Here is a 24,617-nt window from a genome sequence, read left to right as displayed (position 1 = left end):
AGCAAAAGTTTTTGTCACTGAAACAGGTGCAGTTTTAAATATTAAGGCTGTGGCAAGAGCATGCCATGTGTTTGTTGCTGCAAGCAGTCCTGATGAAGGTGGGTTACCAGGGTTCTTAAGCTATTCAAAACACATGGTTCTTTTAAGCTTGTGGATGGCTTGTCAAGCACACCAGTAACCCACCGTCACTGTATTTTCACATAACAGGAAGCTACGGTGCTGCCTGCCACAGCTTGAATATGGAATATTCAGAATGGCAGCTGTTGCAGCAACAAGAGGCCTCTTGGGGAAATCCTCCACAGAGGCCTTCTCATTACATGCTAACACACCCTTGGATTAGCGGGAATATTGATGTTATGATGAAAAAGGGATACAATAGCCAGCAAGGAATGTATTTTTCAATTACTATGAACCATGGATTATGATCATTCCTTTGCATTTGGCCAAAGAATAATCTGTTTATGGAATGGAATGAGTTCTTCTGGTTGTAAACAGAATATGAGAGTATCTATTGTAAAATCCCTTCAAATTCTGACTTACAATTAAGAAAAATCTAATTTAAAGCCCTGGTAAATATTTAAGTATTAATTTCATAGAATCATAGAATAGTTGAGATGGAAAGGACCACATAAGTCAATTAAATACATAATAGATGGAGAAACTAATCTTTCTGCAGAAGTGGGGGAGTAGAGGGTAAATTAAACCCAAGGCAATATAAAAGATAAAAAATGAGACAGACATAAGCTTAGAGGTAAAATTTATTTGAGGGATAATAAATGTGATCACCTGCTTGCAGTAGTTGAAATAAGCACCTCTTCTTGGGCTATCAAAATGTATTTTGAAATGCAGATTATTTTCATTTTACTAATTTCAAGATTTGTATGGAAGAGCATCCATTTCCAGATCCTTGGCCATGCAAAAAACAAAATGTAGCCTAACTGGCAACCCAGAGGCTATTTTATTTACTTTCATGCCACCTATTTAATCCCAGTGAACTGGCAGACAACCCCTCCTAAATCTCCCCATTTTCCTTGGCATAAGCTGAGCTAATTCTTAAACCTAAGCCTTAACAGACTGATCACCTGCTGTATCAAAGTGTTCATGAGCTGCATTTGCCCTTGCTCTCTCTCAAGTTCATGTCCTCAGCTGTCCACCAGTGAGTACTCAGCCATCCATTGGGAGTACCAAGAAAACTATATTTTCCAGTGCCCAGCGCTTGGCTTCCTGTGACTGGGTTCACACAACACGGCAATTAATCCTGCATGGTTACCACATTTTGTGTTTTTTTTACCATGATGGACCCATCATGGTAAAAAACTGGCATCTGGCATCTATTTGTCTGTGTTACCCTGCCTTTCATCCCCCCGCTCTGTCCTCGGGCTGTTGGCATGTATCCCATCAGCCACCACACTGAAATTCAATCCCAGGATACATCACTCGTTGCCTATGTTGCCTGCTTCTTCCTCATTGGTTTGCACATATTGGATGGCCAGAGCAGATCCTGCAGTTGCCACCTTTTCCAAGTGACTCTGTTTTGATTGCCTACTGGAACTATGGAAACGGTGGTCCTGGGTTCAGATAACATAACAAGCCATGGCGATACCATCAAACAAAACTGTGTTCCTTATAATGGTTTCTAAAGACCAAACTTGCCATGGTAAAATAACACAACTGGATTCAGACAACACAACAGACCAACAATGGTAAAAAGCACCAGGATTTGTTGTGTTGTCTGACGTTAGCCAGTAGCAAGAGGCTGTTATCTCTGTGCAAAAGCTTCTCACACCAAAGGTAACACAAGGTCACTCAAGTAGATCTGGCACCATTGTGTTGGAGTGGGACTCTTAAATGGCCAGTTGTGTCTAGGGCAGGATCCTGTGGTCAGTAGGCATAGCATAAGGCTGGGATGTGCAGGAGATAGATCTCCAAGCATTTCAGGCATCAGCTCCTAGAAGGCCTTGCCAACATGGCCAGGATCAAAACTAAGGAGAATTGAAGAGTGCTGGCACAAGGTAAAGCTTCTAAAGAGTCGCCCCTGCTTCTGCTTGATGCCCCATGACGTCTTTCAGTAAGGATGTGGGCTCCATCCTCCTAGGGCTCCCTTCCTCACACTTCAGCAGCCATGTTAGTGGCATTAAGAACAAAAACAAACTATGCAAAATTATCCATTATAATGGATGGGTATTTCTGATCCTTTCTATAGAGAGTGGGCCACTCTTCCTCATGTTGCAGACTCAGTGGAAGTCATTGTCACTGGATTCTAAACTAGAAGAGGGGTGGGGAGCAAAGCCTTTGACGTTCCTTCAACTGTCTCTACTGATGTTTCTCAGGCCGAATGTCAGAATCAGCCCATTTTGGAGGGGGAGGAGGAGTTTTCAGGAGGGGAGGGGGAGCAGGTTCAAGACCCAGTCTCTGACCAAATGAGAAGACTTTGGAAGAAAGAAGCTGCTCAACTGGAGGGGCTTTGCTTTTCGTTCTGTCTTGCTCTCCAGCAGCAAGAGTCACCCTAAGGGCAAAGTCAAAAGCTTTACTGAAGTGGAGGAATCAGGGAAATTTTCAGTCTGAATTCAACTCTTTGCATGAGTAGAGGCTTCTGTTTTACAGCTCAAAATGTTCTTTCTGGAGTCTCAGTAAAAGAACTGCATTTTCAAAGGTTCACTCTGAGTTTTGGAACCAGAGGATAGGAGGGAAGGGACCAGTTCAAGGCAGCTTCCATGGAAGGTTTCACAATGTGTTCAGTGGGATGTATTCACAAGTAATTGTCTGTGCACCTGTGTTCCCCAGCCTGGTGCCTTCCAGTGGCCATGCTGGCCAGAGATGATGGAAATTCTAGTCTGAAGAACACCAGCATGGAGATAAGCAGTAGCAGCTACACACAGCCTAATTTTGTGCCTTTTTACTTGGAAGTATCACTCTTTTGGGATTGATACTCCAAACTCCAGCAGTGTTTAGGACTGAAGCCTCAGTCTCCAATGGGAGCCCTAATATGCTTCCTTTTACATTGCTGAGCCTTCCTTGCTGTACAGAATTGTTTCCAGTTTTAGCACTGAGGAACAATTCCAAATTGAGAATGGCAAACCTACTGTAAAAAATGTAAGACGAAAGCAGCATTTAGCAACTGGATCACATTTTGAATGGATCTCTAGTATTCCTTACATCATTGATTTTCTTTTCTGGTGTTGTTCCTTGCAGAGAGTGAATCTATCCTTCGATTTTCCATTTTATGGCCATTTCCTACGTGAAATTACTGTGGCAACTGGGGGTAAGTGGCTTTCTACCCATTCACTGTGGATAATCTGACAAGAGATTAAGATTTTAAAAATCAGATAGATTTAAAAAAAAAAAATGAAGAGATGAAGTGAAACACAGTAGAGTTTGCTTTATCAAACCTTGAGAGTGTTAAAATTAAGCATGTATCCTGTGTAAGCAAACTTGTATAAATAGTGGTTAAATTGAGTAGAAGTTTTGATTAGCTGGATGTTTTGTCTGAAAGTCCTCTTGCAACTCCTTTCCCATTATCAAGAAGTGCGTAGAAAAGGAAAGGTACTGCTAGCACTATGGCAGGTATGTTACCCTATCACAGAGCAATCCCCATTTTATTTGGGAAATTTTTGGCCTCTTCACTCATCTTCCCATATGGACAATTCCTGAAGCAGTTTACAAATGCAACATTCCTAATGTTAAATGGTTGATAGTGCATTGTAACAGACTGATTATTTAGTAATTAATGTACTTCTGAAACAGCTGATGCATTGAGCCAAATTAAATATCATTCTAAACATATTGCATGCACGTGTGTGTAAGTTGACTGCTCGTGTGTGATGGGAAGTTTTTGCAGGAACAACAGCATATGGGAAGGTGAGTTTTAAGCCCCTCTTCCCCTGCTGTGGTCCCACTGAAAATTCCACCCACCCCCACCCAGTTGATAGGAGACTCTGGAGGATAGCAGCTGCAGTTGAAAAAAAGAACCAACCCTTCTCCTAGTGACTGGTAGTCCAAGAAAAAATGGGCCCACAAGGTCTGCTGTTAGCAGGATTTTAAAATAGACCCAACAGCAGATGACATCTTCAGCATTATGCCCAGCTGGGCCATGGGACAAGGGGGGGGGGGGGCTTTGGAACTGACTGTCTCCCTGTCCTATTATTAAAATAAAGGTTACACAAATAACTTCAAATATCAAGGAAGTTGTGTGGTAAATTCTATGCATTCTAATTAATCTTTGAACTAATTGAAAATATAATTAATGTATCCTGGAAATGTGACTTTTTAAAGAATTTATTGGCCTACGTTATGAAAGTACTAAATATAATGTGCCACACTTTTCCTTAACCATGAGTAAGTTTACTCAGGCGATTCAAAGCAAGCTTTCCTGTCTTTCTTTTTGAAAAAGTGGGCGAAGAGCTACTTCTGTAAAAGGAAAGAATGCTGAACAGACAGAAATAGGAGGGGATAATGATAATAATAGCTGTGCTTTGAATGCATCGCAGGCTTAGCAACAGTGACCGAAGGGGTTAGTCCATGATAAGAAGAAAGGGGAGCAAAACAGATCACAATCGCTGACACATCTTCACTCAAACATAGACAAATGGGTAGTGGATGTGACTGCAGCAAAAGTGGGTGGGGAACCACTTTTTGCTCTCTTTCTGATGCCTGTTCTTCCTCTCTCTCTCTATTCCTCATGGACCAGTGAGTTGCCAGGAGAGGGACAAGTTATTCTTGCCCAAGGATTGAGTTGGGGATTCACAGAACCTTTTGAAACTAGCCCTATTGCTGCAAGTTGCCTACCATGATATAAAAGTTAAAGCAGAATTTCAGCTTCGTTTCCACCAGTTGAGCAACATTCACAATTCACAGGCAGGCTGTATTAGTAATAAATTATGTTCTTTACCCTCACTTATTGAGAGAGAGAAATCAAATGGGCCTGTTCAGGCAATTAGTGTAGCCTTGCCCTCAGCTCATGTTTTACCAAGGTTACCTGATTCCTGGCTGTGAAGTAAATCTGTTTGCACTGCCATTATTAGTATAATTAATCCTATCCTGTTCTTTTAGCGGTGGATATCAGTCACGTGGGATTCCTGTGTGCAGTAATTCTGGTACCTGGGAAACCACTAGAGGCTTTCAAGCTCTCAGATAACAGAAGGGCTTCCTGACAGGATGTTTTAGATGTTTTAATTTAGAAGAGAGCAGGAGTATTGGCAAGGGACTTAAATATCAGGGGTGAGAGAGGATTGGCTTGGTGGCTAAGAAAAAGATGTGCTGCAACAGCATAGTAGACCAAAGTATAGGGCATTTTTGTGCCCCCTAAATGTGCAGAACATTTCATAAGGAAAGATGGATTAGAAACAGAGGAAGGAGTAAAAAATGGTGGAAGATTCATCGCAGATTTAAGCTGCGCGGATGATACCATGGTACTGGCAGAAAGCAGCAATGACTTGAAATGGTTCCTTATAAAAGTAAAAGAAGAAAGTACAAAACAGTCCAGTAGCTGAATATAAAGAAAACAAAAATCATGTCCACAGAAGAATTTTAGAATTTCACTGTTAATAAAGAAGAAGTTGAAATTATGAAAGCTGTCATATCCTTTGGCTTATTCATCAATTCAGAGGGAGAAGAAGACTAAGTGTTGGAAGGTCAGTAACGAAGGAACTAGAAAAGATCATCAAGTGTAAGGATATTTTACTGGAGACCAAGGTCAAGATCATCAAAAACTATTGCATTCCTAATTACAGTGTATGGGTATGAAAGCTGGACAGTGAAGAAAGCTGTCAAGAAGAAAATTGATGCATTCAGGACATAATGCTGGAGGAAGGCTTTGCAAATACCCTGGACCAACAGAAAGCCAAACAAGTGGGTTCTAGATCAAATCAAGCCAGCACTTTCCCTAGAAGCAAAAATGACAAAACTGAGGCTGCCATGCCTTGGTAACATACTGACACATCATGAAAAGGCAAGAGTCACTGGAGAAGACAATCATACTAGGCAATGTCAAAAGCAAAAGAAGAAAAAGAAGACCAGATATGAGATGGATTGACTCCATAAAGGAAGCCACAGGAACTTAACATTGCTTTCATGGAGCTGTCATAGAGAGGATTTTTTGAGGGCTTTCATTCATAGGGTCACCATAGGTCAAAGATGACTTGATAGCAAATAACAGCAAATGTTCAGTGATATTGAACAGTTGAGCATCAAACAAAGACCATGTATTTCAAATGTAAGAAGTGAGCAAATCTTGACAATTGTTTTGGAGTAAGATTTGCTTGGATATTATCTAAGATACAGAATTTTAAATTCATGCCTTTTAGGCCTGTCATGTGATTGGAACAAATTTTAATATGCTCATTAAATTAGTTCATTGATCCACTGATTAGTTCATTGATCCAATCTGCATCCACTCTCAACCTGACATTTTACACCCATGATTTTGGGAGACTATTTTCTACTCCGAGTTGCGCTCCAGTATTAGTTGGGGCAGTAACATTTCCAAAAATTAAAACAATGGTGTAGTATCAAAAGATGTCTGCTTCCCTCTCCTGGTTTTGTTTTGAAATGTGGCATTTTTAAATCCCAAGACGTTAACATTGGCTGGGACAAGAATAGCCCTGTTTCTTGCAATGCACGCCAATGGTTTTATGGGAGGGAAGTAATTTTCTCCCAGACTGTCTTTGGGTCTTCAACCAAAAAAGAAAAAAAACCCCTCTCTGTGAGCATGTTAGTTTGCATCACTTGATCAGTTTTTATTGGAAAATATAAATGCTAGCATGTCAAATTGACTGGGACAAAAAATCACCCCAGTGACAAAAATCATTAGATTTTATTCAAGTATTTGCTGTCCTGGGTGCTTTTTGAGTACAGGACATAAACTGTACATTGGATGCAGCTTCCATTTGGAGATATAGTTTACTATTGTATAGGTGACAATAACAACTATGAAAAGTGCACCATGTCTATGCATGTGGTTTTAACCCTAAAGATTAGCTTGAAAAAAAATTAAAATATTTAGCAGTTTGTTTCTGTACGATGCACACATTTATAACAGCAGATAGACTCTTAGAAGAGACATTTCCCCTTCACTCAGGAGGAAATTTTTATTTCAATATGGACCTTTCCACCTGTAATTGTTATAAGTCCTTTTTTTTAAAAAAAGACAGCCCTTCTCCCTGATTAATTTGTGACATTTTTTCATTAACATTTAAATCAATTTATCTGACTAATCAATTAATTGTTTCCATCTGGATACTTTGATTAGATCATACAGGTCAATTCTGAACCCTCTGTGTCACCCATTTCTTGGCTGTCTGCTTGAGAAAGGAAAGGTTGTAGTGCTGGTAAACTGTGGATGGCATTTCCTTTTCCTGTCATCTGGCTGAAAGTACCTTTTAGGGGAAAAAGCACTTAGCTAGCAGGACATAATCTGCAAACATTTGCGAACCTAAAATTAGCTGTCAAGAAGAATGGGGTCTTGCTCACTTTCTGCTTCATTTTTAGCCATTTTGCAGTCAGCTTAGACTTTAAAAGGTCACGTGCACTTAACAGAAGTTCATTTCACTTATTACCCACTTTAGAAATGGAATAAAGACTGACCTTTCAGCCAAAACAGCTTCGTGGGTTTTTTATTTATTTTATTTATTTATTTAGAAAATTTCTATGCCGCCCCATTCGCCGAAGCCTCGGGGCGGCTCGGGATTGTTGTTTTGCTGCAGATCACATGGAGATGCCTACAGTATATCTGTTTTCTCAGCAAACTCATTTGTGGGGTCATTTCGTTTTAGGTAGAGGCTGAAAGAACTGACTGCCAATTTCTTGACTAGCAGCGTAACTGGTGCCTTTATGGAGAGATGTGTCACTCACTCATCCCTCTTTTGTTTTTGTTTTTTAGCAGCATTCCCCAACCAAGTGTCATGATGGGTAGGGACAATGGGTACTGTAATCCCTGCATATCCCTAGGACAGCATATTGAAGAAGACTGTTTTTAGGATAGCTTTTGCTTTGCCAAACAGCACCCTCTGGTGATGCTCAGTCTATAGCACAACATTTCTTATTCAGTGGTTTTCAGCAAGCATTTCTATCCCACCTTTGGGCCTACCACCACAGGCCCTCAAGTTCTCTTACAATTCAGTTAATTTTCTGCTGCTGCTGCTGCTGCTGTTCAGGTGTTCAAAACATTCTGCATGCATGATCTCAATCACCCACCATCCATGTATGATTGGTCAATAGTGTGAACCCACATTAATATGGGGGCTAAGGCATAGCTTCCTCCTCAAGGCCACCAAATGAGTTGTGGCCAAGGTACTATTTGAATGAAGGTTTTCTTATAGTCTCACTGGATGTTTCTGTTGTTCAGCTGGAGTGAAGCATTCTTTCTATGATGCATTCTTAGAAATTGTAGTTTCAAAACCTTAATATGTCAATGAAAAAAAGAGAGAGCAATTTGCATTATATTTGTTCTAAAGAATTCCATACTGACTGCTTTAGAAGCATTAGAGCCCATCCCATTCATCAGTTCTAATAAAGCTAATAGTAATTAATTAAGTATTTTGTGTCATAGGACCAGAGAGATTGGGAAGTGCTTTTAGTCCATTATAGATGGAAGTCTAGAGTTAGCACCTCATCAACAGATCCCTATTGGAGACTTCCACTGGCTTCTTGGTAACTAGTTCCATTGCTGATCTGCTTTTACCCTCAAGAGGTTCCTTGTAATATTAAGCCAGATCTAGTTTATTCGATCTAGTCCTTCTATCTGGAGAATCAAAGACAAGTCATTGACTTTTGCTGTGCCACAGTCCTGCAGGTGTTTCACAAGTGCCCTCTTCCCTGCAGTCTCACCTCTTCTAGGCTTCAGTCTTTACTTACAGGGCTTGTTTTCCATATTGCTGGTATCTCCACTGCTTTCTTTTGAACGTGTTCCAGTTGGTATATATTATTTTTCAAGTGCAGTGCTCAGAACTGGGCACAGTCACCTGGTGAAGTAAGAGGGACTAAACTGGAAGCAGTTGTCTAAATCAGTTGTTTTGCAAGGAGCCATATAATCAGGCTTCAGCTAAGCGTTCACAATAATAAACCACGGGAGGAAACACAGAAAGGAATGACCTTGCATTTGGAGCTGAACAAAAGATTAGCCCCCCCCCCCCACCTCCATCCATCATCAAAACGAAATGGGCATGCAGCGTTGCCTGCATTTTGTACATTGTGACGTTCCCAAAGCAGTGTAGCTGAAAATTGGCAGGTGAGACTGTGTGATCCAAACAGTGTCATGCCCACCAGGTAAGGATTAAATTAAAGCAGTTCTTTTTATACCTGCCACAGTTATCAACATTCTACAGATATTTTGTGTAAAGCAGCAGGCTACTGAACTTACTTTAGAGATAACTCAAAGCGAAACCTCCAGGATTTCCCCAACACCTGCTCATTCTCTGGTTTCCCCAACTGCACGATTTAGCTGAAATTGCTGTGCCCTGTGGCAGCCAGTTGATGATAACCTGTGCATAGGCTGTGCTCAGAATATGAAAACTTTGTGTCAAGGTAACCTAAATTCTATTGCAAGACAGTGTGAATTCTGTTCATATGCAAGTTGATGATCCTGTATGCATGCTTTCTGGAGAGTAAACCCCAGTGAATTTAGTAAGATTTTCTTTTGGATAAGCATGTACAGACTCATGTAGCATATGCTCTGATTGAGCAATTATGCGCAGAAAGGTTTCTGGACATGCACATGGTAGGCATGGTAGGCATGTCATGAGCAGAGCCAGCTGGAGCTGGGGATCAGACTAGATGGCTTGTCCAAATACTGCCTACTCAGATTCAAGGAAGGAATCCTGAAATGTTTGTTAGTAAGCAAGCCTCACTGAGCACAGTGGGACTGCTGACAAAACACACATAGGATCGGGCAGCAAAGCACAATGCCCTCTTAACAGCTTTGATAGCACAAGGGCAGGAAATGAATGGAACTTAACTGCATTTGTAACTGCTGTCCACTGCAGCATCCTTTGTCCAGTCAGGCATGCTTTATGGCCACGCTATCACCAGTGCATGATTCCATCTGGAGACATGGGCTAATCCATTGTCGAAAGACCATCCACAGGTACATGAGCAAGACCTCATGAATGGCTGTCCAACATGGAGAGCATGTTGCTGGAAAGGAGGAACAGGGTTCAGCCATCAAGAAAGGGAGAAATTGAAAAACTATATAAGATACTAGATAAGGTTCAAAGATCAATTCCTGGCTACAGAGGTCACTTGGGGATGGAAGTCTTTTGATTGTTGAGAAATGTGGCGGCCTTTGAAAGGCAGCACACATTTCAGATGCCCAAGAATAATTCTGTAAATAAATAAATATATTGCATGTAAAAACTTACTTGTACTCCTAGAGGGTTTTGCCTTGCCTTGCCTTGCCTTGCCTTCCCTTATTTCTTGAGGATAGACTCTAACATTCAAAACCATCCCTTGCCAGAAGAAATTTGCTTAATTTATTTGTTCTTGTTTTTTGTTTTAGAAAAAACAAACACACTCACAAACCAAACATTTCTTACTGAAAAGGATTGTTTTGTGCCTAATTCTGGATAAAGCTAGGAAGCTTCAAGTTTTGTTAATGTGTTGTTTTTCCAAAGAAGTTCCACAGCCAGGGTCGTGTTTGCTGAGATATGAGTACCGCCTATGTAGAAACAGCAGAGGTTACTGAACATTAAATTAAAATAACAGAGAAGGAAATATCAGGATAGTGCACACATTCTCTAATTAACATGTGGGCTTGGCTGAGAAAATAAGATGTCACACTGTGTGAAGTTCAGTTTTAAGCAAACTAAAACCACAGGAGAAGCTTAATTAAAATGGGAAGCTCCTTTAAATGCACAGTGAAAGCCAGCAGAAAATCTACAGGGAAAGAGAGGGGTGTGGGGAGGGAGAAAAAGAAAAGAGAATTTAGAAAGGAACAGATTTAATTAATTTATCAAATTTATATTCTGACCTTTCTCCAAGGAGCTCAGGGTTGCATACTGTGGGTTATTCCATTTATTAGCCTCAAATCTCAGAAAGAGAGAAAAGAAGCTATTTGAAGATGCTTTTCATGCATTTATTGAACATGCTTGGCACATTGCATCAGCAATCTCCACCCTACTCTACAGTGTAAGATCTGAAGAGAGTCCCATAGATACATTGGAATTGTACTGGTAACTGCCTCCTTGCATTTAGGACCCTTACTTTCCCAGGTTTGTATACAATCCTAGACAATGATCATGTACAGTCTGATGACAGAGCTTACCACCACAATGCCAGCTGGCATGGGCAACATCTAGGTCACCAGATATTTGGCTTACTACTTCCATCAACCCTCACTTTAGCTATGTTAGTTAGGACTGGAAGGAGTTGTAGACCAAAACATTTGAAGGGCTACAAGTTGTTCACCCATAATTTCTGTCCAGTATGAATCACCAAATCTCAAAGAAGTAGTATGGAAGGGAGCCATTCCTATAACTGGAAATCACAAAAATTGTGGGGAGAAGCAGCCCAATCTTGTGCATGTTTACCTAGAAGTCAATCTCACTGACGTCAGCATGGGTATAATTGCAGTATTAAGCATTAGAATGACACCAAGGATACTTTGATCTCAATGCAAGAATGCATTCTAAGAGCCCTAAAGCCAGAGTAGGAATTCTGTAATTCTGCCGTTGTCGTAGTGGTAAATCCAATACACATCAGTACCAATGGTCAGATTTGATAGAAGTTGTAGTCCAACAACATCTGGAGGGCCACAGGTTCCCTATTTCTGATCTAAAAAGGAATCCAAAACTTCAGGCCAGCTATTACTTGGGTGTTTTTTTTTGTTTGTTTTTTGTTTTGTTTTTTTGTGCCCAGCGCTTCTGATGATCCACCCATTACAAAACACTTGCCAAAAATGATTTTCATTAGCTAACTATAGCCATGTAAATTTATAAACATTTCTTTTGAGTTTGTTCCAGTGTAGGCATGTATAACATCTCTAAAATTGCATTATTATGTGGATATTAACTTGTAAACAAAGAAATATTAGTATATAGTGCAGGTAAATAATACACCTGAATGATACTTCTGTCTCCAAACGCTAGTGCAAGTACACTGATTTCAATTTCCTGTCTTTAAATGTCATTGAGATTCAAGCTGTTTTATGGTCAAGGATATGTCAGAACTTCTGTGGTAACATCTGGGAATAATTTGGAGCATTAATTAGAATAAGTTTTGCTGTGAACACCCTTGCCAAGGCAGTATCCAACCCAGTGTAAATTCTATTTAATGCTTCAACTGTTGTTATATCCAGTCTGTTATAGGAAGTGATGGAAGGTCAGCATTGGTAAATTTTGTAAAGTAAACATTCAGTAAAAACATTATCAAGCCGGTGCCCTCCAGATGTCCTGGGCTACAATTCCTATCATCTCCAACAAGAATGGACCTCTGGCTAATGATGTAGTGCTTTGTTTTTGTTTTTTTTTCCAAAAATTCATGAATAAATTCTGATATAAAACCTCTTCCAGTTGTGTGAGCCAATGCACATTATCACACTAGGCCTTGTTTTTCAGTGTATATTTCAATATATTGTTTTATCCGCTGAATATCCACAAAGTGGGCTGTTTCACATGACCGAACAGTCAACCTTGGCTCATTGAATTCATGGTGGTTTGTGGCATAGGCAGGCAGCCATTTTGAATATCCAGCTATTGGTTAGAGAATAGCATGTTACATAGTCTTTGGTTCACACAACATAAGAATCCATGGGCAGTGTTAATATTTAATTGCGTTCACTAAGAGTTTTTTCTGTCTGCACTTCTATTTTGTTTCATCTCTGTCATCACTCCTGGACCCAAAACTATCGCTTGAGTCTCACATAGACTCAGCCAGGAGCTCCTTTTACCAACTGCAGCCCTACCGGAACAAGCAAACCCCAGCCATGGTCACACTTGCTCTGGTAACCTCTGAACTGGACTATTGTAACATGCTCTACATGTGGCTGCCCTTGAAGATGGTTCACAAACTTCAACTGATACCGAACAGGGTGGAACAGCTGCTGGTACATGCAGGACCGCACACCTATTTGACTCCATTATACCATCTTCATTGGTTACCAGTTGAGCCCAATTTAAGGGTCTTGTTTTAACATATAAAGACATAAATAACGTGGGACCAGGGTAACTGAAGGACCACTTTCTCCCATATGTACCTGCCTGGCCTCTAAGATCAGTCTAGGAGGCCCTTCTGAAAGGGCCATCCTTCCACGAGGTAAAGAGGACAGCTAATAGAAGAGGGGCTTTCTCAGTAGTTACGCCCCTCCTGTGGAATAGCCTCCCGAAAGCAGTTCACTTGGCACCCTCATCACATTCTTTTTGACACCAGGTGAAAACAACTTTATTTTCTAGGTATTTTAATAACTGATTTTATCTGGATAATGTTGTGATATTATTTTACTCTATTCAGTTTTAAATTATTGCCTCTCAGCTGTGTACTGTTCGTTTTATTGTCTTTTGTTGTTGTTGCAGGCATTGAATGATTGCTTTTATTGTTATGGTGTGTATTTTTATCTTATTGTAGTCCACTTTAGAGGTCCCTCACACTAATATAGTGGAATGTTGAGGATAGATAGATAGCATTAGACTATACCATGAAGCTGTACAAGCTGTGCCATGGGGAAGCGCACTCAGGAGTGATTGTGTCAATCGCATGAGCTGTTAATCTGCACTGTTGAGCAGAAAAATGCATCTTGTCCACAGAACTCAAACTGGTCTTTGGCTCTTGTCTCCAGAAGCTGGAGGTTTGATATACCTCCGGGAAGTGGGCAAAAACAGTCAGTCAGTGTTGGTCCCCATATGACTGTTTTCTCAAGGTGCTAGGCAATCACTCCAACTATTTACATGGGAAGGTATTTTATATCTAGTCAGACTACTGCTCCATGAAATCCATAATTGCCCAGCCTAACTAGCAGCTGCTCTTCGGGTTCTCAGGCAGAAGTCTTTCCTATCAGCTCTTAACAGAACCTGTTAAATGAAGATACAGTACAGCAGATTAAATATGAGATCTTCTGCATACAAAATGTACATGTCATTGGTCAGGTATGGCCTCTCCCTGCATAAATGAATGTGGTATTAAATGAATAGTCAAGCAGATGTTTATATAAAGTAGCAATTAAATCTGAATTCCAAGAGAGTAGCTAGTTCTCAAAATATATCAGATTTCTTATTATTTCACGCAAGTTCCTGAATAATTAATTTATAGCTCTGCAGAAAGGATCATGTGGGAGGAATTTCATATACACACACTGGAGTCAGACTATTTAGAGCTTTAAATATCATAATGACTTGTACCTTGAGCCAGTCCAAATATTCAGCTAATGTGTTGAAAGGCAATAGGAGAGCCAATAACACCATCTGTCATTAGTTCAGTGACTTAGGGCAGGGGTCCTTTTTACGTTATTGTCTGCAGTTGGAACTAAGAGTGATCTCACAAAAGGACTGGCATGGGGCTTTTTCCATTGATAGAATGGTTACCAGTGGGGGGATAGCCAATCAAAAAAACTCTTCCGCCAGACAAACTTGTCAGGCTGAAAGAAAAAGCATCTACAAGAATCCAAGTACAAGGCAAGGGTGGAGGAACTGAACTTCTAAAACAAGAAGCCACTCTTATGAACCCAAGTGAGAATAGTGCTGGAGGGCAGCACTCTGTAGCATGCCAGCCTCCCAGTGTGTGTGTGTGTGTGTAGAACATCATAATACTTAGTTCTTATAGACACTGCAATGGATATCCAGGAATAAGGTCTAGGAATAGATAGAGCAAACCTGTGTAAATACAGGTAGTTGCCAAGTTTGGATGAGCCTCGTTTCTGAGAACACCTTTAAGTCAAATTTGTATGCAAGTCAGATCACCTGGATAAGCCAAATGTTTGTCTTAGTATATGTATACATTTTACCTTTCTGTGCATATAAAACACTCAAGAAACATATTCACTAAAACATCTTAAACACAATACAGCATTGCAATAATGATAATAATACAGTCATACTAAAGTAACTACAGGTACTGAAGAGAGAGAATCAGGTGTGTAGGTATACAGTATTGAAAAGAATTGTCATAACTTGCCTCTCATGCTAGGCTTAATGTATGGTTGAGCTTCATTGTCTGTCCATCTTTAATTTTGATGTAAGCCTAATAGAAAATAAGTTGAATCTTTAAAAATGACTTACCAGCCCCCCATTATCTTCCAGAGTTCTCTGATAATGAACTGTTAAAGCAATACAATCCACTGTCCACTTATTACATTCAGATTGCTTTAATCTATGATGAATTAGTCTCAATGGGTCTGTGTACAGGGGCAGAGCTGGATGAGCATTTGTTGAAGTTTCTGTTCCTGATAGAGCACAAGACTTATGCGGAAGAAGGGGCAAATGTCTTGTCTGAGGTGTTGAAGAGCTTGTTGAAGATGAGAACACTTGGTCTAAGGAAATCGGTTTCTGGGACTATCTCTAGGGAAAGCCGTGAATATCTCTAGGGAACTATGCGGCCACTGATGATGTGTTGCCAGATTGGAGCACTTGAGGTAGCAACACCACTGAAGACACTGAATGCTGGAAATGTTTTGGGTTGGGCTTTCAAGCCATTTTTAACATATGCCGTAATCGCAGTTTGAAAAGAATGAATGGAATGGGCTTGAAAAAAGTAAGAAGTGGCTAAGTAGAGCAGTAGCTATAAATATCAAGAAGAAAAATCTCTGTTGAGGGAAATTGGTTGCTGCTGCACTGTGAGCCATGAGTAGTTTCTCAGAACTAATAGTGAACATTGCAGAGGGACGGTGCAATGGAGTAAACATTAATCTCTTTAATCATTTTGCAAGAAGGGAACAAATACCACATATCTTTTGAACGATGCCTTTCTCTTTAGCTTATAATGTGGCTGGTTTCTCATTTTCTGGTTTGTGCTGTCTTGCCTGTTCACTTAACTAAGTGTCGTTAAAAAAGAAAAAAGAAAAAGTCATCATTCCCATGTCAGTCTACAGTTTGGGTGGCTACCCAGTTGACAAACAAGCTGATGTTGTAGGTTTTGTTGGCTGGCTTTATAAAATGAGAATGGAGAGTTACGGCCTGAACTTTATTGATTTTCATTTAAGTATAGTGCACAGAAGATTACGTTATGGACTCAGTAGTTCCAAACAAGACGGCTGTGGGATTTTCTTGTCAGTCAGGAAAAATAGATTGGCTGGCATTTATGGAAAATGTACCTTAAGCTATCAGAAAGACTTCATCCCTATTAAGTTGCTTTTAAAAAGGCAATTGCAAGGTTGTCAAAAGGGCCATGAGTTTTAGCATTTATCCAAGTTAGTGACCACTAGTCTGGTTGTGGGATAAAGGAATTTCAAGCCTGTCCTGATGGGTGAAGCCAGTTTCTAAGTTCTGTTGAATCATGTGTCAAGCTTAATAACGTAAGAGCCATACTGGACGAGGTCCACCTGGTCCAACATTCCATCCACACAGTGGCAAAACAGCTATCTAGGGGAAAGCTGCAAGTAGGACACAAGTACAATTGTACCTTTCCATTTTTGTTCCCCATCAACTAGCATACACGGCATACTGCCTCTGATACACAGCCTTTATCCTTCATGAATTTGTATAATCCCTATTTAAACCTATTAAAATCAATGGCAGTGAATTCCAAATTTTAACTGCATACTGTGTGAAAATGTACTTTCTTTACTCCGTCCTGAATCCCCCAACAGTCTTTATAGGATGTCCCCTTATTTTAATATTATGAGAAATGGAGAAAAATGTCTCTCTACTTTCTCCACACTGTGAGTTATTTTGTATACTTTTATTATTTCCTCCCTTACTTGCTTTTTTCTGTAAGCTAAACAGAAGTCACATTACCATAATGTTTCCATGTGAGTTTGCCCATATTTTGAAATTGCTTATTCTATCCTTGTTATATGTTTTACTTATAAACTGCCCAGAGAGCCCTGTGGGCTATGAGGGCAGTATAAAAATATAATAGATAAATCATTTTATTAGGCATCCACATGATGCCTTGATCCGATCACTGCCATCCTGTGTTTTCCCTGCAGTCTTCCATCTTTTCTTTTTTCAGAAGAATAAAAGCGTAGCATAATCTCCACAGCTGTGAACACCCATGACATTACTCTTCCCTCTTCTTTCAAGTACAACATTTTGAGGTAGGCAATGATGTACTGAACAAGCAAAACTGTTCCTGCTCAGTACAACATTCACCTTAACCTTTGAAGCAGGTACCATTTATCACCCCATACATTTTTTAATAACCTCATACATTAAAAAAATCCCACAAACTTTTAATTATCACTAAAATGTTTTATTCTGGCCATTTTTAAAGAAAGTATTATACTTGTAGTAACTGCATGGTATGTGAGTAGTTTACAAGAGTAGAACAGGGCTGTCAAGGACAAGACATTTTGGAAAGCATTCATTTGTAAGGTCATCATAAGTCAGAGGCAACTTCATGGGCTGTGACAGCAGCTATATATATTAACCTGTCTGATGTTTCTATAATGACAATCACTTTAAAAAGCAGGGAAAGAGCTAGATAGTGTCCAGATAGGCACAGGATGTTTGGAGGCTCCACACCAACCTTGGAAACTCACGCTGAGGTCAAAGCTGGCACTCCAAACTTGGAGTGCCCCCTACCCCTGCACCTGTCCCATGAAGACCCATGCTGGCTGCTTCTCGGGGTCACAAAAGAAGAGATTTGGTGGGCATTCTGAGGCGTGAGGAAGGAGACAGGCACCTCTACAATATGAAGTATCCTGGCAGTGCCTCGGCTTTCTTCTCTCACAATCTGAGATGTTGCACTGAAACAACTGAAATCGACCATCTTAAGTATTTTGCAGAGTGGTGAAACCACAGAAGTAACCTTTTCCCACACTTCTTTAGTCTGAGTTTAAGGGTTGTGGGCATCCAGATTTCATATAGGGCAGCATATAAAAGTAATAGAATACATAATAAAGTAAATACAGGTAACAAAAAGAATACAGGGATCAGATAAAAGAGCAATCAACGTGACAAGTATGAAATGGGAGACTTTTGTCCAGAAACCTGGGAGATTTGATGCCTTGAGAAATGAGAGATACATCATACTCTATCATGCCATTTGGATGAAAGCACCAAGGTTGCAGGCAGCAGCACAGATTTTCCATTGAAATCCATGTAAAATGTATGGGAATGATAAAAATAAATGAACTCATTCTGAATTTTTTATTTTAGGTATTTAAAATATATTTGACTGGGTTTAACAGTAAAGCCCTTTGGAGGTGCCACAAAAATGCATAAATAAAGAGTAAATACACACTGAGAGCCAGTGTACCATAATGGTTAGTGTGCTGGCCTAGACTCAGGAAATCTAGGTTCTAGTCCCCACTCAGCCAGGAAGTTTACTAGGGAACTTAGGCTGGTCACAGATTCTCAGCCTAACATACTTCAGGGTTGTGGTGAGGATAAGGGAGGAAGAAAAGTATTATGGGCTGCCTGAGTTCCTTGCAAGAGGAAAAAAGATGGGATATAAATATCTTAGATCGATCAATCGATCGATAAGAACCATAAAACGTATCACACCAATGAAAATTAAAAAGTAATGAAACGACACTTTTAAATTGAAAAGATGAAAAAGTCTAATATACTCCTAGAATAATATAAAGATTCAGGCAGCACAGTTGAATGAGGCTGTCCATAATCCTTCAAACCCAGCAGTTGCAGGCATCCTCTAAATGGCAAGAGGAGTCCCAAGGCAAAGATGAGTTCCTCCCATCATGCAAAACATTTGAATGGCCAACTTTGGCTGTTTTTTGGCAGAGGGAGTTTGTTCCAAGTTCAGTGTCCCAGCTTCAAGTTTGGAGTCCCCGATCCAATCTCAGAGCAGGTTTCTAAGCTCAAAGAAACTTCTATGGAATTGTTCTATGGCTATTTAGATTCTGGCTGACAGCAGGAGGACTGCCCTCCTCCCCCACAATTATCCTAGTAAAAGTGTGTTTAAATCTTTCTATTGTTGTGTTTGTTTTTAGCTGAAATTGTAAGTGGATATTCTCCCAATCTGCATGAACTACTCAATTCTGTGCTTAGAACTTCATGGAAAAGTTTTCTACAGATCAGTTATTATGGGAGGAAATACCATAAAGCTATAAATGAGTGGACGTATATGTGTTTGAGTCTGTATAGTTTACTGTTGAAAGAATTATTTTTACAGATAAGAAGCAACATGAAACAGCTAGACTCTACAGAAGGATATGGATGGGGAGAATGAACACTTTAAAAATACAATGGATCTGTGACAACTTCTGTTTACCGACACAATATATGTGGAAAGGAATGATGTTTGGAATAACATGAGCTACCTGAATAACAATTTATGCATAACATAGGTTCTGAAATTCGCACACGTTGTGTAGCTCTTTACTCTGAGGGAAGCAATATGATAATAGTTCCAAGCCAGCAGTTTCTTGCATTGGGGGTTGCTGTAGCTGAAGTGACACTTGGAAGCTTTCCCCCACCGGCCACCTGTGCTTGGCTTTGCATGCTCCCTGAATTTAATTTTCTAGGAATGCTTTGGAAAGAAAGAGAGAGAAGCACATAAAAAATTACTCCTCAGCAGTTTGTGCAAAGCTGTGCTGAGCACATTTTTAATCTTTTGAACTGAAAGGAGATTTTTCTTACAAATAACAGTCAAATTCAGAGGTAAATTTTAAAAAATGATGGTTGTTACTGTGTGCATAGTTGCATGCTGGTAAATTACATTATAATGAAGTTGCAAACAGGAACTCCAGATCCTTCTCTTTCAGAATGGCACACATATTTCTTTACTGTGGTTAAAGTACAAGGAACAGGCAATGAGGTGACATATTCCTTCCCCAGAGTGAATTCTGCCTTCCTTCTATCTTAAAATGCTTAAGGATAATTAGGCTTCCTCATCAAACCAGATTCTTAGCCTGTTTCAAACCCTGTTTAACAAAATTCAATTTAAGGAGGACATAATGGTTAACAAAATTGTCAACATATCCCTTAATTGCACTGCAGTGGACCACTGTAAGTTGCTATACATTCCCATCACATGTCAGCCAGTGAGGAATCTAGGCTGGGTCAGCTGGAGGTGGCTTTCAGGCAGTACATCATGGCCAGGTGTCCTCCAGTTGTTGGCTTGCTTCGTACCCTGCAAGAGCCATAGCTGTGGCTGATTACCTAGGAAGGCTTGGGACAGCGAGGACTGGAAGACTAATCAAAGAATATCTGGAAGGTCAGAGAGGAGAGGAGATAATCAGAAGATGAAAGAAAATGAAAGGGGGTGAAGGGGAAAGGTGGAAAAAAGAAGGAGCAACAAATGGAGGGAATAATGCAGGACATGAACAGAAGAGGAACATCATCATCATTATTATCATTATCATTATCATTATCATTATCATTATCATTATCATTATCATTATTATTATTATTATTACATTTCTATGCCGCCCCTTGCCGAAGCCTCAGGGCGGCTTACAACACAATAAAATACATTGAAATACAATAGAACATAATAAATTACCACTAAATACAAAAATACAAAAAAAAAACATGGAAAAGGAAGGTGAAGAACGGACAAAGAAAGGACACCAAAGAAATGGAAACTAGAAGGAGATAGAAAAGGCAGAGTAAAGGAAATGACAGAAAGGGAGGTAGAGGAAGTGGAAAAAACACTAGGAGAGAAAAGGTAGGAAGACAGACATAAGATGAAAACTGACTTCTGGGTCTGGCAGTGCAGGAGAGGAAAGAGGCTGAACCTATATCATGGTTCAGCTCCTTACCAGTAACCAATCGACCTTGTGCCTGGTTAGTGTTTCCTGAGACTTCCTCCCTCAGCCAGAATGATCAGACTATGTCATCGATTAGCAAGTGGCTGAACTACTGGATCCAGGACTACCTTTGGGTACCAGGCATCCAGAGAAGTGTAGACATGAAGTGCCAGGGAAAGAACTTCCACCAATTTTGCCAATAGCGATGGCAAGTCCTCAGCTACTTTTATTCATGTGTACGTATTGTGGAGAGTGGAGGGGAGAATTCCTTCGATGGGGGTGAGAATTCAGCCATTGGTTAGTATAGAAGTGCAATAAATAATCAGATACAATACAGTACAGTACAATACAGGCTGTGGGAATGAAGTGTATAATCATCATGGCTTGCTGCCATTCTCTTAACCAGGGTTAAGAGGTTGGTCTGACTACATAAATCAGAGAGGGCTCTCTGATTCTTCATGAAATAATGTTTTCTTTACATGGAAAGCAAATGGGTTTTTGTGGTAAATGTGATATAACTGCATATCATAATTACCCTGTGTTAAATCTGGCCATAAGTATGTTGTAACCTGCATTCTAACTGGAGAAGTGGAAACAGCTCTGCGTGTACCCTCTAATTTCACAGTCCTCACTTGGAAAGTAACATAGATGTTTTGCCACGGTTTGTAACATACCGTATGATTACATTTCCCACATTTGGCCTTGGGAATAAGGAGGAGCATATGGTAATTTGGATGCCATAAAACACTGCTGGAACGACTGTCTCATTCTCTGAATGCACTCTCAAATGAATGTGCATTTTGCTTTTATTTAGGGGTTTTCCTGTGCAACTAAGTATATTGGATTGTGTCCAGATTAATGCTGGATCAACTGTGCTGGCAGAAATCGACTTCCCTGCCCACTCCTTCCCACAGCAGACCCTTCAGTGGCTGCTTGAAAATGCTTCAGTCAAGAGATGCTGCTGAACAGAGTTTGTCTATGGGGAGGAGGATTCCCAAATGAGGGGCCAGAATTCTTTCTCTTGTGGAAGGTGATCCTGGATCCATCCTCGTCTCTTTCTAGTTGCTGAAATTATGTGTACGTTGAATCATTTCACTGAATGCGTTCATGTGTCTGTTTTGAGCACCCTTGTCAGGAGAGGAACACAAGCTTGCCTCTTGCTGCTTGTTTAGAATTGCCTCTAGGTTGCCTAATGCAAAACAATTGGGCCCAGATCTAGGGGCAACAGGAGAGCAATTACATACACAGCAGTTGTAAACAAAATAAATAATTTGTCTTCTGGAGGGGTGGGGGGCATCAGCCTCCTGCCCCCCAATCCAAGCCTGAAAACACTGAATATCTACACACTGTGATCCATCCATGTAGTCATCATAAATGGCATGCACTTTTTTTTTTTTTTTTGCATTCTTACAGGATCACAAAGATGCACTGGATTTAGATTATATTTATTCAGCAACATAGTCTGGCTGACAGAGATCACAGTGGTCTGAGTTTAAAGTGCCAAGGGATTCGGAGACTTTGTAAGTGATGTGAAGAAGTGGAATCACAGAATGGTTCATAAACTGAATCCTCACAAGGATTTGGAGGGAGTAAGTCCCACAGAATTGATTCAGCACATTGTATCTGTAAAGTGCTCAAGATGTATAAGCCAGCTTTGCATCACTAACTACATACCCTGCCACTAATTTAGATTCAGGCTTCATAGCATAATGCTAAGACTTGCCGGGCCATATACCAAGGGAAGCCATTAATCTATCTTTGCTCTAGTGCAACATCACTGAGGAAAAGTGATGATTGTATGCTGGTCTGGCATGGATGTTATGAGAGCTTTTGTGGATGGACACAAAAGTTTATGACTGGTGTGCTGGTCAGCTGAAAAGAAGCAAAAGGAATCTCTGAGCTGCTCAGGAATAAGGCAATAGAAAAGGGCATGGGAGACTTTCTTTCAGCCCTTTCCCAATCTTGGAAGCAAGTCCCAAGCTCATTATTCTCTTACTTAAACAATCTAAGATTGCATTAAGGATATGGAATCTTTGCTGTCTTTCTGTTTCCCAACTTGCTAATCTTGGTATAATTATAAAGATGATGGCGTTTATCCAGAGCTAGACTGTTGAGACAAATTTTTGGTCATTTAGTGGGAGTCAAGTCCAAATTAACATTTCTTGCTGAAGCCGCACATATGCACGTGCACACGCACACACACGCGCACACACAAACTGTGCAGCAACCATGTAAAAGTAATAATTATGATAACTTCTAGACTTCTGACATCTGTATTTCTACTAAGGACAACTTGTACTTTTAAAAAAATCTCCATAGTGAATTCTTTGAATGATGCACCAGTAAACCATTTCTTACTGCTGTTTAATGAATATGTGCAGCGCAGTTCCCAGGAATTTTATTTCCCTGGTGTTCCCTTTTGCTCATTTTCCTTATTGCATGTAAGTATCCTGGTTGAGCTTTTTTGTGATGTGCCCCTGACAAAGAAGTGCCATCCTCAGTGGGCTGAGTGCCACTGATGCTAGTAGATGGAAAGAGGAAAGATCAAAGGAGAAGGGCAGCGTGTACAAGGCAGGATAAGAATGAGGCACGCTGCTAATGAAAAGTACGCTTGCACCAAAGTCACATCAAATTCATCAGGACAAACTCAAACTGGCAAGCCACCCATATGAGTAATTAACTGCTAACCTCTTAAAGATAATCCTGACCACAAAGAATAATTGTTCTAGAAAAGCTGGATGAATGTCTGAAAATGCATTCTATGTAATAAGGGTATGATAAACAATTGGATTCTTCCAGTATAAGCATATTTTTTTGGGGGGGAGGTGGTTGTGAAGTAAATTCTGCAGCTTATATATATATTCAGAAATGAGCTGAGATTATTTACCTGACACTTGCACTGAAAAAGAGGTCTGTTTGAGGATGGTCCATACTGATATAGACAGTATTGACATATAAAGAATAAGAAGTTTCTTATTATAAAATTTGAACATTTGATGAGTTATCTTTAGCAGTTTGGTAGGTATTATCACCCATAGATTTTATAGGAGTTACGTTTATTTGCCAGTTTATTATTCATAGCCTCACTTAAACATAATAAAATTCAATTAACAAAAAATCTATCAGTTTAACAAGTTTCGTTAAAGGGTTTCCTTGCTCCCTCAGGATCCAAAATGCTAGGAAATTATATCTCTTAAAGTCCATGCACATAATAGATGCATTATCTAGATATGGTACAATATAGATCTGGTATTCTAAGATGTGAGTTGCCCCATTACCTTGGAGTCAATGGGTACCAGTGTTGGAGTGCTGAGTCTAAGTCACAGATTGGTCCATTCGCTGCAATATTTACATGGTTCTGTACAGATGAAGCTACTGTGCCACAATACAAGTTCCAGTTGGCAACCAGTGCCAGGCACTAGTTCAAACCCCTGTACAGCATTTTAAAACATCTTTCCTTTGAGGTAATTAGCAGTCCAATTTTGTGCATATATCCTCAGAATTAAGTCCCCTTGAATTCAGTAGGACTAACTCCCAAGTATATATGTACAACATTGCAGTCAGAGGGCACAATCATATGCAGGTTTAGTCAGGAAAAGCATGCCTGTAATTGTAGGGTTTCCCCCTCTCTCTCTGCACATAAAGAGGATTCTGATTTAAATGAGTTAAAGGACAGGTTGGAGGCTAATATTGTTATAGCCCCTGCAATAATTAATGCATGGAGATGGCAGATGTTGTTCATTTTGGATTTGGAGAACCATTGCAGCCATCATTTTCTCTATGAGGATAAAAATGGGACTATGTAAGATTCGCACAAGAGGAAAAA

At 40.0% G+C, this 24,617-nt stretch overlaps 1 protein-coding gene across 3 annotated transcripts in view; it reads left to right on the top strand.

Moving 5' to 3' along the window:
* The window catches only part of PLXDC2 (plexin domain containing 2), a 251,857-nt gene that overhangs the window by 152,210 nt on the left and 75,030 nt on the right, over nucleotides 1-24,617 (top strand). For all 3 annotated transcript variants that reach the window (XM_044425076.1, XM_044425075.1, XM_044425077.1), the window contains one exon: nucleotides 3,193-3,262. In XM_044425076.1, the coding sequence (XP_044281011.1) occupies nucleotides 3,193-3,262 (70 nt within the window). The remainder of the gene's footprint in view (nucleotides 1-3,192; nucleotides 3,263-24,617) is intronic.

The sequence above is a fragment of the Varanus komodoensis genome, unplaced genomic scaffold (genome assembly GCF_004798865.1).
Source record: "Varanus komodoensis strain SLA01 unplaced genomic scaffold, ASM479886v1 scaffold15, whole genome shotgun sequence".
NCBI classification, from domain to species: Eukaryota; Metazoa; Chordata; class Lepidosauria; order Squamata; family Varanidae; genus Varanus; species Varanus komodoensis.
Note: the sequence above shows the minus strand (reverse complement) of the source record. Positions and strands in the feature narration are given on the sequence as shown.